General features: G+C 46.0%; 1 protein-coding gene across 1 annotated transcript in view; it reads left to right on the forward strand.

Moving 5' to 3' along the window:
- Positions 1 to 15824, forward strand: part of SLC6A11 (solute carrier family 6 member 11) — a 127183-nt gene that overhangs the window by 52479 nt on the left and 58880 nt on the right. Inside the window, exon 6 of the mRNA XM_004033612.5 lies at positions 8681 to 8815. Within this exon, the coding sequence (XP_004033660.1) occupies positions 8681 to 8815 (135 nt within the window). The remainder of the gene's footprint in view (positions 1 to 8680; positions 8816 to 15824) is intronic.

The raw sequence follows: 15824 nt of genomic DNA on the forward strand, positions 1-15824 counted from the left end.
GAAGCTGGGAAATGTCTTTATTTGGGGCAGCCATGGGTCCTTTTGAAAATGAGGGGTTTTGTGACTGCAGAAGAGGGAGACTGAGTCATGGTCTCTGTGCTGTGGTGGGATGGAGACCACCTGCTGGGCTGTTCCCAGCTCCAGTCCTGCCCCTCAACACCTTTCTTCTCTTCCTTCTCAACCCAGCCCAGGGATAGTGCCCTGAAATGTGGATCCCACATGGGTCAGTGTTTAGTTAGATTATTTTAGGCCCCACACACGGGCTAATTTTCACAGCTAATGATACACCACTTGCACTTGTACAAAAATTATAACTTTAGCTCTTCATGGAAATACCACTGCATTGTTAAAATACCATTACCCCCTTGAAGAAATGCCACTGTTTTCTTGTGAAAACATGACTCTACCTATTTAGAATTTGGTTGCTTAAAACAGAAAATTTTCCCCTACATTTACTATTTCTGTTAGAATGTTCTAGAACAACACCTCCAACAGTGGCAAAAATTGTGAGGAGGCCAGATGTGTCCAGGGTGGCCTTCCTTCTTTAGATATGCATTCTCTTGCATTTTATTCCCAAAGATAAATAGTATCTTTGTGGCAGTTATGCCAGACTGTTAGTTGACTGCTTTAGTGTTCTTTCCTGGGAATGCAGGTAGTGGTCTCTAAAAAACCAAAAGGGAGAAAAATCAGTTAATATTTAAAAGAGTGATTGTCTAGGGATTGGATGTTCAGTGCCATGCTTTCTGGCCGTATGGGATGGGCAGATGCACCTGAGAGATAGAGGCGAGACTGGCTGGAAGGGGATGCAGGGGAGAGGCGGGACTGCACAGTGTCCTCTGGCTGGGAGAGTGGGCGATGGATTATGAGTTGCTGCCAAATGTCAGGCAAGCTGAACACTTGAGGTTAAAAACAGCCAGAGGAGACGACAAGATGGCAGCACCTGGCCACACGTGTGGCAGAGTGCAGCATGTGTGCTGGAGAGAGCAGACTTCTGAGCACTTCCAGCTCTGTGACCTAGAATTCCCTAGGCTTGGAGAGATTTTTGTCTGCCTAGGCTCGGAGGAATTTTTGTCTGCAAAGTGGGGAAAGAACCTACTCAAGTGGTGTGAAAATTAGTTAGAGATACTGTATGAGATATTTCTGGCACCCAGTAGGTGTTCAGTTAATAGCAGCGTTTTCCAAGGCTCTGGGTATCAGGTTCACAGAAGGTTCAACCCAAATCCGTGTCAGGACCCTGGATAGCTCCAAGGAGTCCTGGTCCTTTGTGGCTGACTGAGAGAGCAAGCAAGGACCTCAGAAACCATCCATCTGGTCCTTTCCCACAAATCCAGAAAGAGTTCTTTCCACTGGTGGTCCACGGGATGATTTCAGTAATAATCCATGAACCCAGACTGCAGAGCATCCAATTACGAAGTGAGACAGCTCTTCCCTTTTCATGTCCCTTAAGGTGAAAGGTATGCTGAGGTGCTGGTTTATCTTTAGCACCTCTCTAGAACTCGCTTCTCCTGCTTTTGAACAAAGACAGAACACAGCTCAGACTCAGAGCCTTTGGCTAGAATTTAATCACATTTTATTTTCGTCACATTTATTTTTGTAGTTACTTTCCATTTGCAGTAAGAGATCATAGTTTTCTGTTTATGGTGGTAATTCACAGTTTTCTCATTATGTATATTTGTTTAATATAAAAGAGTGTACTCATATATAGATAATATTAAGTAAATAATACAAAGGTGCTATGTTTATATGGCAAAAAAATACTGGGAAGATGCTATGAATGATTGAAGTTTGGATTAGTCTATCCTTGCCTCTTCGTAGATGGTAAATGCCAGCCCAGAGAGGGTATGGAACTGGCCCCAGCTGCCCAGCACATTGGATCTTCTGATTTTGTGGTCCTAGGTTCTTGCCCCACACTGCCCTGCTTTTTTGGATGCCTTTTGAACAAGACTTAGCTTTCCAATTGACTCCATTATCCTGGAAAACTTAGGGTGGTGTGGCCCTTCTACAATGTTTGTGGCATTCCAAATGATCAGACAATCTCCTTGCTCTGAAATAAATGGCCGTGTCCTGGGCGTAGGGGGAAAACCACCCCACAATCCCAGTATTGGGATGTAAATGAGCAATTAGCGTCAATTAAAACAGGATACAGTATAATTACCACCAATTGTGCTAACCTTTATATTCAGAAAGCCTTGACCTGTGAAAAGGGAATTAAACAATAGTGAAAACTCTTAACCAAGGGGTGAGTTTTGGGCAGTGGTGCCTCCTTTCATGGACTGAGGGTTCTGACAGATTAGACCCTCCTTTCTCCACACCCACCCTCTGGGTCTGGGCCACTACTGGCAGTGGCCAGGAACAGCCAGGCTTGATGGTACCTTGTCAGAGACCTTATTAGGCCCATCACCAAATGCTGCATGGTTCAGCATAATGCCTGAACCCTGCTGTGGCCTCTTGCCTCTTCCAGACAAATTCTAGGGCCTCAGACATCTTGAAAGGGGCACTTTGCCAGAAGCACCTTGCACCTGAGCTGTCCTGCCCTCTGTATATGACCTGGTCTGTCTTTTAAAGCCAAATCCTTTGTGATGTCCTTGTTTATAAATATGCCTCTGAAAATCTGATTCAATTTTCTGAATCCCCTTTTATGTGGACCCAGCATCACATATGGATGCAGCACAAAGCAGTGTTCCTAATGACCTGCATTGTAACCTCAGAGTTCCAGATCTCAGCCTGCTTCTTTGTTCCACTGTCCAACAAATATGTATTGAGCACACCTTATGTGCTATATACACTGTCCTGGGTGCTGTGGATGCAGCAGGGAAAATAAAAGACCAAACCCTTATATTGTAAAAATCTTAAACTTACAAGGCAAGAAAATTGCTGATGGAGAGCAGCTTTAGGTGCTGGGAGGATGCGGGAATGACAGGGGTGATGAATGTGGGATGGGGCTCAGGGAGGACGGGGCAATTCATCCTCTCAGCAACATCTGGGCAGACAGTGTGGTTTATGAGGCTAAGAGGGTGGCTTCTGTAGCGAGACAGACATTTTAAATGGACCACTCTGAGCCTCGGCTTCCAGACCTTTAAGACAGAAAGGACAATGAGTTCTCAACTGGAGGGCAGGGCCCTGACTTGGAGGAATCCTCCGCCTGTGGGGACTCAGACACACACAGGACAAACGTCTTGGGTGGCCAAGGAGCTGGGGATGGACTCTGTGGACAAAGAGAGACTGAGAAAAGGCAAGGAGGCCTAAGAGGCCTGGCACGTTCCCCAATAGCAGGGAACCTGGTAGTCTGGGGAAGGGTGGAGACTGGCCAAGTCACACGGCAAGCCCAGGCAGAGCCAGGACTGGACCAGCGTTATCCGACACTAAGCCCAACCCTTTCATCATATCCCACAACCTTGAATGCGAGGCTGAGGAGGTTACACTCAGGAACAGGGAAGAGACATGCAGGATTATTATTTTTGTAACTGTAGCTGCAGTATGGACAGTATAGGCTGTCAGTGACCAAGAAGAAAGGTGATGAATGGCACCAGCAATGGCGGTAAAAAGGGGGTGTAACTTCAGAAGGTAGTTGGAGATCTAGTTGGCAAGACTTGATCACTGATTGAATGTGGGGGAAGCTGAGAAGAGAGGTGAACCTAACTCTGAGCATACCTGAGTGACAACCTGGAGGTTCCTGAATATATGAGGGGGCAGACAATACCCTCTGCCTATTTCTGCGTCCTTGGCTAGTTACACATCTTCCCTGCCTGACCCAACCTCTCCTATTCCTGCTTATCTTTGGGGACCAAGCTCCAGCCCATGTTCACAGACAGGAGAAGTGTGGATCCCTTCCCAGAGACCCTGGAAGCACCTTCCCAACCTGTCTCCATAGCCTCCTTTTCTTGTGTGACCTTCATTGTGTGGTGTCATGATCCCAGGAGTTTCATTCCTAGATGCTCATGTGCATAAATTCCTTCCTCAAGGACTAGACCTGGGTCTTACCATTCTGTTGACCTGCAGGAGAGTCTGAGAAAGCATAAATGAAACATGGACTAGACCAAGGGTAGCAGATAGAGGGGTTTCATCCCAGCTGATTATGGCAGGCTGCCTGGAGTGCTGTGCGAAGGGTTCTGAGGCTGCATCCAAGCTTAGCTGCAAAGAATGCTGTGATCTATTAGTGATGTCTGGCAAGGCACAAGAGGGAAGAGTGGCAGTATGTGTGTCACTTATGTGCAGTCTCTTGATGACAAGAATCTGTATGGTTTTGACAATGCACAGCTGTTCTCAGGAAAAGTGAAAGATGATGTCCAAGTGTCTGGCGTGGCCAAGGGTAGAAACAGATTAGAAGTAGCTTTTACAGAGCCACTTTTTAAAGTGGCTTTAAAAGAGCTATAGACACAAGCTATCCTCAGCATTGAATTTCAACCTTCATACCAATCTCCACTTGTGTGCCTTACATAATGATGCCTCTAAGCCACCTTTTGTACCCTGACTCAAGGCTCTCAAACCTCAGCTTACAAATGATTTTTTCTGGGCTAATGCCTGCCAGCCAGTGGTTTCATTTTGGCAGCCTAACTCTTTGTCTGCACTGTGGTCTTTGGGCAATTCATTTGAATATTTTATTTCCCTTGGTTTCATTTCCCTTGGTTTATGGATTTATAAAAGAAGTATAAAAATGAAGGTGTGAATAGCAGTGGAGGGAATGTAGTTCTCCTAAATATAATGTAGAAGTAGAGCATTGATTCAGAACTCTAAACAATGGAATTGCTTCAAAATTATCATCAGCCACTTAATAAATCATGTCACTGTAGTAACTGAGGAGCAGTCTTCTGTACATGGTGCCTGGGAACAGTGAGGCTACATTTGGCCAGGTTATAAGTGACCCTCTTAATGACACCTCACTGGCTCAGTCTACCCAATGGAAACTGGACATAGCATAACCAGCAAGCATAATCACATCAAAGTGGCCCCACAGGTGAAGGACAAATTTTTATGATTTTTGAGTTGTTCTTATGTTTTACATGGTAAGGTTCTTTTACTTAAATTTTGCAAGCATTGGGAATTAAGATAGCTGAATTCCAAATATTATGTATCTGGAACACATCAGCTCCTGGACATTCTGGTTAATTAATCTTCTGCCACACAACAGAGACAAAAGTGGAAATTACTAAATGAAAGCAATGGGTTATTAGCCTCAACCTGATGTTTTATAGACTTAAGCTGATTGGCTTTGGTTGGGGGGAGGGGGTGATTTTGAAGGAAATGAACCAAGAATGTATATGAAATGCCGAAGATCTATCATAGATGCCGTGTACAAAGCTAAGTGAAACTGGAGATTTTATAGCACTTTTAGCTCTCTGCAGAAACCATCAAGCCTTATTGATTACTGGCCTCTTATTTTTATTAATATTAATATTGATTTCTGCTCTTTTATAATATATTCGATCTGCACCTTTTCTGGATTACATTGCATATGATAGCAAGAGATTGTGTTGATTACTTGACATGTCGATTGAGCTGATGGTTGATTTGGAAACAGGGATGCAGAAATTGGTGGTGCAGGGGCCATGAGTGGGCTGGGGAGGTTACCATCATTGCAGAATAGAGACATTGTCTGAATAAAATAGTCCAGCCTTTCAGGTTATGTCCACAGGACCCACTATCACCAACCTTTGCTGGTTCTAATTTCCTATTTTTGAGGACTGGGTTTAAAATCTCTGCTTTGTCATTTACAAATGGAATGACTTGACTTTTCTGAAAATCTCATCTCTAAAATGGGAAAATAACACAGGGTTTGCATGGCTGTTGTGAGGGTTGCAGATTGCGTACGTAGGTAGCCTGGTGGTTGAATGTGTGACCCTGGAGTCAGGCAGGACTTGCTATGACCCCCATGTCTGGTTGTCATTCATTCACTGGGCAATCCTGGGCAAGTTATGAGTAACTTCTCTGACCTTTGTCATGTGTAAAAAGAAGATAATCATGCCTACTCATTCTTGTTGAATGCTTCATGTGTGGAAGTGCTAAGTAAATGCAGCCATTGTTATTATCATGTGTAAAGGGCTGGGCATGGAGTGAGGATGTCTTTTTCCCGTCTTCCTTCCATCCCCATTTTCCAAGTAATGAATTCCTTATCATCCTTTATGGGCTGACACTTCTTTGGAGAAGCCCTTCTGGACTGCTCTTGCAGTGAGGGACTCACTCTCTCTGTGCTCTTCCATTCTTTTTGCTCCCCTGATGACATGAGGCATGACCTCCTGTCTATAAGTCTTTCTTTACTACCAACTGGAAGTCGCTTGAAGCAGAAATTTCCCTCCTGTGATTCAGTCTTATTTTTACCTTCCAGGACCTAGCTCAGTTCTTGGTGCATGAGAGTGTTTGAGTGAGTGAGTGAGTAGGTGGATGAACTGAGTCAATAAAGGAATACATGAATGAACAAATGGGTGGAGGACTGAAGCACTGGTCAAAGAAACCCTGGGTTGAACAGGAGCGAGAGGCTAACTTAGAAAGCTGGAAGTCTCAGGGCATAGATTCTTTATCTGGGAAACTGGAGTCTTTGAACCAAAGCTTGCATGCGTATCTGCATCTGAGCACATTTGGAGGGAAGGTCCTTAGATTCTCAGAAGTGTCCCTGGACCCCAAATGTTGACAAGTTGCTGGTCTGAACAGACAGAGGAGGCAGACCCCACTGAGAGGACAGAACCAAGTGATTGGAGGAGTGAGTGTGACAAAAGAGAAAAGTCAGAACTGGCAGGACACTGAGTCCTGCAGGGACCTCAGTTAAGGGGTGTGGCCGGCGCCACAGGCAGCCCCTGGGATGGGAACTCCTACAGTCCCTGCGGGCCTTGATGCCTCCTTCTAGGCCGCTCTTGTGCGAGGAAGTTCAGAGGAGGTTTGTGTCTTTCACTGTCTTGATTCTTATCCAGAATCCGCTAGCTAAAAGGGTCTCTCGGGTTCATTGGGTCCAATCGCCTGCCTCCAAATGGACCAATCCCAAATGGTTCCAGGCAGGCACTGAGTTTTTTCTGCCCCCAAAGTTTTCTGCCCTTTTCTTCCTTTCCCTCCCCTCTTCTCACCTTCATTATTTTATCCTATCCTATCCTATCCTATCCTATCCTATCCTATCCTATCCTATCCTATGGCATGCTATCCTACCCTACCCTACCCTACCCTACGCTATCCTATCCTATCCTATGCCATGCCATGCCATCCTATCCTATCCTATCCTATCCTATCCTATCCTATCCTATCCTATCCTATCCTATCCTATGGCATGCTATCCTACCCTACCCTACCCTATGCTATCCTATCCTATCCTATGCCATGCCATGCCATCCTATCCTATCCTATCCTATCCTATGCTATCCTATCCTATCCTATGCTACCCTATCCTATCCTATGCTATGCTATGCTATCCTATCCTATCCTACCCTATCCTATCCTATCCTATCCTATCCTATCCTGTCCTGTCCTGTCCTGTCCTGTCCTGTCCTGTCCTGTCCTGTCCTGTCCTGTCCTGTCCTGTCCTGTCCTATCCTATCCTATGCTATCCTATCCTATCCTATCCTATCCTATCCTATCCTATCCTATCCTATCCTATCCTATCCTATCCTATAGTATGCTCTGCTCTGCTATGCTATGCTACCCTATCCTATGCTATGTTATCCTATGCTACTCTATGCTATTCTATGCTATGCTATGCTACACTATCCTATGTTATGCTATGCTACGCTATGCTATGCTATGCTATGCTGTGCTATACCATCCTATCCTATCCTACGTTAGTCTAGCCTATACTATCCTGTGCTATCCTAGTCTCTCTTTAACTATGCATACTTAACTTTCAGTAAGAGCTGTGGCTTTAAAAATGTGGGTATTGACCCAACAGTGAATTCTAAAGTGGATTTAGAAGATCATGGCCAGCTTATTTAAAAAAAGAATATAATAGAAAATATTAGCATGTATCACACATGTGTTATGTTGTGAAACTTCTTTTTCAGCTCTATGTGTGCTTGATTGTGATGTATATTTCTTTCTGTGTTGTGGTCAAAAAAATTCAACAAGCACCACTCTCAAGCACATCACAGGCACTCACTAGACAGCACTGAGAGACCTAGCCTTCGATGAGGTATGAGGCAGGAGGACCGGCCATGTTAGGGGTTACTTCTTGTTGCTGCACCAGGAAGCCCTTCTTTCCTTTACCCCCTCTGTGGCCCACTCCTATCACCCCTGCTTCCTTTTCCTTTTTAATTTTATTTATTGTGGTAAGAACACTTAACATGAGATCTGCCCTCTTAAGGTATTTGTAAGTATCCAATGCATTGTTGTTGACTGTAGGTGCAATACTGTCCAGCAGGTCTCTAGAGCTGATGCATCTCACTACTGAAACTTTATACCTCTTGATTAGTGATGACCCATTTCCCCCCTCCCAGTTCCCCACAACTGCCATCTCACTCTTTGATTCTATGAATTTGACTCTTTTAGGTACCTCACATGAGTGGAGTCATGCAGTATTTGTCCTTCTGTGACTGGCTTGTACAGATGAATGGATTAAGCAAATGTGGTCTATACACAAGGGGGAATGCTGGTCAGCCTTGGGAGAGAGGGTCCTGGTGCAACATGCACCCAAAGGACATTGTGCTGAGTGAAGTAACCCCATTGCTCTCACCCCCTTCTTGATTCTGTCCTCTCCTCTTGTGCACAGGTTGTATACGTGACTGCGACATTCCCCTACATCATGCTGCTGATCCTCCTGATACGAGGGGTCACGTTGCCCGGGGCCTCAGAGGGCATCAAGTTCTACTTGTACCCTGACCTCTCCCGGCTCTCCGACCCGCAGGTAAGAGTAGCTTGCTCAATGTGCAGCATCACCCACCACCACTGGGAAGCCTTCTGCAGAGCCCCTGCCACTGGCCACTGAGATTCAACAGCTGGTTGAACAGTGGAAAGCCTGTGGACTCTTTCCCAGAATAATTTTAAATGCATAAATTTAATACGTAGGAAATCAAATATTTTGAAATACCGTTACCAAAACATTTTAAAAAGGCAAATTTGTGACATGGTAATAGATGCACATTTTAAAACGAGGACATTACATAGCCAGATCCAGCAGCAAGTCTGATGACTACTGTGATTTTAAAGAAGCAACGAGCATAAGTGACATTTCAAGATAGCTACGCCATGATATGAAAATATCTTCTATTGCTAACAGGACTGCAGTTCATTGCCTGCATCTAAAATTGAAACAAATACTAAATTTCAGTTAGAAGTTAATTAAAAATTAAAAAAAAATTTCTGCCCCAAATCACAGATCTCTGCAGCAGTGCATCTCGGTGAGAGAAACTGGGTCTTTGTTCATGATTGATTTTCTTTGTGGGAGTAGCTCGTAGTAAAAAAAGAGTTGGAGAAACTGGCTAAGCTATCAGTTGTCTTTGGTAAGGCATTGGTTGTTCTGAATGGTGAGCAGTAATTGTGCCTAAGGTTCTCTAAGTGGGTACATGGTGGTGTGCCCTGGACTACATTAAACAGATAAAAACAGAACATCTCACAAGCCTGGTGGTTCTCAACCTCAGCTACATGTCAGAAACTCTTGGGGAGCTTTTGAAAACCCTAATTCCCAGAGCATAACCCAGACCAATTAAAATGAACTCTCTGGGTATGGGTTGCAGGTGTCAGTATCTTTTAAAGGCCTCTAGGTCATTCTAGTGTGTGAAATAACTTAATCAAAGACATTTGAGCAGGCAAGCAGGCACTCATTTTTCTATTAAAACACAGAACACATGGAATCAGTACAGTTTCCAAATAGGAAATGAGGCTTGCAAGAAGTTTCAAGTCTGCGATCTGTGGCTTCCAGCCACCTCCTGTTAGGGGAGCTTGTGGGGGAAGCGTTTGTTGGGGGATGGTTAGTGCAGCTCAGAGGCCCCTCATCACGGTGGGCAGAGTGGGAAGTTAGCTCATTTTTGTCTCAGTTTGCCATGCCTTGCAGGGCCTTGAGGCTGAGGATACCACTAGGCACCTGCATAGCATTCTGAATTGCAGGCAGAATCCCTGGGAAGAAGGAAATTAGCTTCAACTGTTGGCTTTGCCAGTTCCTGATCTCTGATGGCAAAGGCTCAGTTGAAGGAGCAGTTTTGGAGAACATATTCTACAAACCACTGGTTGGTGTGTTTTTATGAAGTCCATGCATTCTGTCTTGATCCAAGACAGATTTCCCCTTCTCTCTTCTGCTTATGGGCTTCTTTCTTCCTGGTAGCCATTCAAGAGCCACTGAGTGTCACCCAGAGTTTCCAAATCTGGCTGATCACCCGAATACCTTGGAACTGGTTAAAAATGCTGATTCTAGGCCCTACTCCCAGAGATCCAGTTGCAGTGGGTCTGTGATGGCACCTGGGCATCCATATTATTAAGAACCCCCAGAGGTGATTCTTATAATCAAAAAAGTTTGGGAAAATCCAGGTAGCACCTACACCTTAAACCCCCCCCCCCACCCCACCTCCCACAGAGAGAGAGAGAGAGAGAGAGAGAGAGAAACAAACGAGAATGAACACAGAGGTGAGGCAGGCCAGGCCATTTTCTACCATCTGCTTCCTTTTAGGCCCTGGCCACCAGCCAGTATTAAGTAGTGGAGAGCACATTGGTCTGAGAGTTGGGACTTGGGTTCTCCTGGTTCTGCCATGGAACCTGAGTACCTGTGGACAAGTTCCTTCTCCCTTCCCTCTTTCTGGGCCTCAGTTTCTTCACTGGTGACATGAAAGGGTTTTCAAAGTGGGTTTGGAGAGCCCCCACTTTTCCATGAGCATAGGCTGGCAAACTATGGCCTTCAGGCCACATCCAGCCCTCTGCCCATTTTTATAAATAATGTTTTATTGGAACACAGCCTGTTATTTGTTTACGTGTTGTTATCCATGGCTGTTCTAGCACTCAAAGGCAGAGTTGAGTAGTTGAGACAGAAACCCTATGGACCCCTGTGTCACGGGGTGGTCCCAAGATTACCTACATATTTGGTAATTTAGGATTCATGGGACACAGAAGCAGTTATACTCATGGATGTGGTTTGTTTCCATCATCAGCAAGACAAAGACACTCACCAGGCAGAATGTGGAGGAATCCATGCACAGGCTTCTCACTTTCCCTCCCTCCTGCCTGGAGCGGGTATGCAGACTGTGTTCCTTCCTCCAGCAAGGAAATGCAGCAGCATGTGTGCAGGGTTTCTGCCCAGAGAAGCCTTCCTGCGATGCAGAGTCCAGGTTTTTAGTGAGGGTGTTTTATTGACTGCACAGGTACTTCCTGCCTCCATGATCAGCCACAACCCTCTGACTTCCAGACTCTCAGAGGAAACACAGGTGTTCACCAGAAATCACATTGCTATACAAATGATCTAGGCAGGCAGCCTTTATGGGATTCAGTGTTCCAGGCATACAAAACAACCGTGTCATTTAGTACCACAGGGAGCATCCTAAAAGCCCAATTCCCAGACACCAGGCAAGAGCCAACACTACAAATGGGCCCGACTTTGGAGCAACATTGGGCCTGCTCTGTTGACTGTTTCCTACAGGCCTGCAAAATCTCAAGTGTTTACCACTTGGCGCTTTCTAGAAAAAGTTTGCTGACAGTGCACTGGGGTACCCTCAGGGGCATGTGAGCAGGGGTTGATGGGCCCCACTCCACCTGACCCCCGACTCCGTCCTTGTTGCTCTCCACCCCTGCTGCCACCAGCCTAGTCCAGGCCACCACCATCTCCCACTGGAAAACTGTAGTAGCCCCCTAACTGGTCATCCAGAAATGGCTCCTTGACCATCTAGGCCACTCCCCACCCAGCAACAGAGGGATCTTTTTGAAATGTAAATCCGATGGGCACCTCTTTTGCTTAAATTCTCCTGGGATTCCCTGTGGTCTTTGGAATAAGATCCAAATGGTGGGGTTCCCACTGTCCTCTGTGAGCTGCCTCCTGGCTGCATCCCCTACCACTCTCCCCCTCTTTCAGCTCATTCCAGGTATTGACCTCCTCTCTGGGCATCCAATAGACATGGCCTTTCTACCCCAGGGCCTTCACATATGCTGTTTCTCTGCTGGAAACACTCCTTCTTTCTTCCCCAGACCGTCCTTCCCCAACTTGACTGACCAACCAACCACTCATCCTTTTTTTTTTTTTTTTTTTTTTTTGAGTTGGGGTCTTGTTCTGTCATCCAGGCTGGAGTGCAGTGGTGTGATCTCGGCTCACTGCAACCTCTGCTTCCCAGGTTCAAGCAATTCTCCTGCCTCAGCCTCCTGAGTAGCTGGGATTACAGGAGTGCTCCACCACACCCGGCTAATGTTTGTATTTTTTTTTTTTTTAGTAGAGATGGGGTTTTGCCATGTTGGCCAGGCTGGTCTCAAACTCCTGACCTCGTGATCCACCCACCTTGGCCTCCCAAAGTGCTGGGATTACAGGCGTGATCCACCGTGCCCGGCCCACTCATCCTTTAGGACTGAGTTTAAACATCACTTTCTCAGGCAAGTCTTTTCTGATTGCCCACCATGCACCACCCCCAGCACCCCATACTTACTTTCCAAAGCACCTACATATCCTATATATTTACAGTAAGATATTTATGTGTGTATATAATTGTGTGTGATCTTTATTTGTTCAATGTCCATTTACTTGTTGAACAGGTATTTTCTGAGTGCCTACTCTGTGTCAGAGATTATTGTAGGCATTGACAGTTTTCCACAGGGTGGCCACTGGCTGAGAAGGCAGCTTGGGAGCAAGGTCTGTATCTGCCTTTCCTACCATTGTATCCTCAGTCCCTGATGAGCTCAATGCCTGGTACACAGTAGGTGTTCCTTAAATGTTTGTTGAATGATAGGAGTAAGGGCTATTTTCATTTTTCACAAGAAGGTTCTCTTTAACAAAAAGTCTAATAACCTCCAGATCACCAAATCCGTGAGCTGTAATGTTTTTTGATTCTCTGTCAGCGATGGCTAGGAAGTGTGTATGTGTGTTTGTGTGTGTCCCAAAAGCAACTATGTCCCCAAAAAGCAACTGCTGATTTTCTGTGGCATAAATAAGGATAGTGACCCCAAGAGGGAAAGGAAAACAAAACGCCATGTATGTTGGTGTGTTTTGGCAGCTGGGGTATGCTGCAGGAAGAAGCCCAGTGTGGCCTAATTCCAACTGTCCCCATTTGTGAATACCCAGCCCATGAAGAAGCAAGAAGCTTCCATTCCTGCTCTCTGCCAGTGGTGATATGACCTTGAGGAAGGCTCCTAGCCTCTAGGGGGCCATGTCCCCTCCTCCCTCAATCACAGGTTGCACCTGCCTGCCCCAGCCAATGGCCTTGAAGGTCAAGTTTGATGGCCCAGTCATGGAGGAATATTTTTTCTTTTGAATTATGTATGTATGTTAATAGGCATTAGGAATAAAACCGGGACATAAACCATATCAAAATCATGGCTTTATTGCTATTATTGCTAGAATGAGACCATATATATGATATGTATGATCTCATACACACATATATATACATACATACATATATATACAGGTTGAGTATCCCTAAGCGCTCCAAAGTTTGAAACCTTCTGTGTACCGACATGGCTCTCAAAGGAAATGCTTCAGTGAGCATTGGAGCTCATTGGAGCGTTTCAGATTTTCAGATTAGACATACTCAACCTGTACATACATACATACACATATATGTCATATATGTGATTAAAAGTGAGGCTAATTTAAAGGCAAATGTTCAAAAAATATTAAAACAAACATGGACATGACAAATGTAGTGCAGGTGGAAGGTGGCTGGCCAACATCTGAGGCACAGTGCTGTGGGGGTAGAGAAACATCCTAAGCTAGTCTTAGGACTTCCATGGCCACATGGTCACCCTACAGACAACTGAGGCACAGCTCCCAAAGTTAGGAAGAGTAGATTAGGAAGAGGGGTCGACTGGAAGTATTTTATCAGGAAGTCAGTGAAAGTTTCCATCTTGTATCTCTTTGTATCTCTTTGTAGTGTTGTCCTCTTAGCAAGTCCACATTATTTGTTTGTTTTCTGAAAATGATCCTTAGTTTTCCTGTACTTCTGGAAATGATCCTGCAGTTCAAATTGCACCACGAAGAAAAGTTCCCAGATAGTGTCCCTAGGCCTGGCTGTTGGGCTAGTCTGGGAGCATGGGCACCTTTGTGTCTTTGGGATAATCCAGCAGTTGCAGTATTCAGGCCTCTTGCAGCTATGAGAAATTTAAATGGGTGACTCTATAGCCAGTAAAATCTCTCCCACAAGTGGAGAAATAGGAAATAGGAAGGAGAGGTGATTAGGGGAGGAAGAGAAGCCTGCGGGGAGTCAGAGGGCTGAGCCTCAGGCTGAGCTCCAGGATACATTCAGGTCTCCAGCCTCTGAGCCCTGTTGGTCCCCAGGGCTGCTCCATCTAGTCCCTTGGAGGATGAGGGTGAGCTCAGGTGGACTGAGGGCCAGGAGAGGGTGAAATGAGCACTTGGTGGGGAGTCCTTCCTAGTCTATGGACTCCAGGATGGCAGGGATTACAACAAACATGTGTCCCATTCATCTATCACCAGAGCCCAGCAACCCTTCCTTAATTTGTTCTACTGGTAGTTATTGCAGCCCCGCCTGTGCCAGCTACTCAGCATGTAGAATGAGTAAGAGCCTCCTTGTCCCCAGGGAGCACGCAGTCTGGTGGGAGAGGGTGGAGTCTCACCTCCTCTGGGGTTCCCTCCCTAGAAGAAGGAAGTGGGGTTGGATGAGACCGGAAGTTCTCCTCCATTCTTACAGTCTGTTGAGAAGGAGTAGCAAATTGTTGTTGGTAATCATCTGAGTACCAGAGCCTGTGAACGACTTGTGCCTTTTACACATTAGAGTGGGCTTAAAGTGACTGCATTTAGGCTGGACACAGTGGTTCACACCTGTAATCGCAGCACTTTGGGAGGCTGAGGCAGGCAGATCACTTGAAGTTGGGAGTTTGAGACCAGCCTGGCCAACATGGTAAAACTCCGTCTCTACTAAAAATATAAAAATTAGCCAGGTGTGGTGGCACACACCTGTAATCCCAGCTACTCTGGAGGCTGAGGCAGGAGGATTGCTTGAACCTGGGAGGTGGAGGTTGCAGGGAGCCAAGATAACGCCACTACACTCCAGCCTGAGGTACAAAGCGAGACTCCGTCTCAAAAATAAATAAGTAAATAAAGTAGAGTGGCTGCATTTATACCATCACTTTCCCTCTCTTGCCTTTCTAGGAACCTCCTGGAAACGTCCACTGGGAAAGTCAGGAGGGCTGTTAGCTGGTGTACCTTGCGTTAGAACCCCAAAATTGCCTTGTCTCTTGTGGCTCTGTGAAGGGCCAGCCTGCCATCGTGCTCCAGTAATAACCGTGGGGATGGCATGTTATCAGCAGAGTTTACTTCTCTGCAAACATGTGTGGGGTTCATGAAGCCTGGGCCTGGGCCAGGACAAGTGGGCACGTGCAGGTCAGCAGGGAGAGGAGAGTCCCCGGCACCTTCCCACCCCAGAGGATACTCTTCTGCCCACATCCCCACCAGAGCGATGAGGAGTCCCAGTTTAGCCCTGTGGCCCCTCCATGATCCAAGATCTCCATTAATTCCAGACTGATTCCCAGCTCCCCTTCCCTCAGGATTACAAGGGGCTCAGACATGCCTATTTGCTGTGTCATTTACATTTCTAAAGGGGACACAGGGTGTCTGACTGGTACAAAGCTCTGGACTCCAGCTTCCAGCCTTACACAAGGACGTTCCCTGGGAGGGTGCTCCTGCCCCTCCACATGTGGGCAGCAGGGATTCTGCATGAAGGCTGATAAAGTGTTGAGCTGGGTGGCTGTGGCTGCCTTCATGGTGGCCCCAT

The sequence above is a fragment of the Gorilla gorilla genome, chromosome 2, assembly GCF_029281585.2.
Source record: "Gorilla gorilla gorilla isolate KB3781 chromosome 2, NHGRI_mGorGor1-v2.1_pri, whole genome shotgun sequence".
Lineage (NCBI taxonomy): Eukaryota > Metazoa > Chordata > Mammalia > Primates > Hominidae > Gorilla > Gorilla gorilla.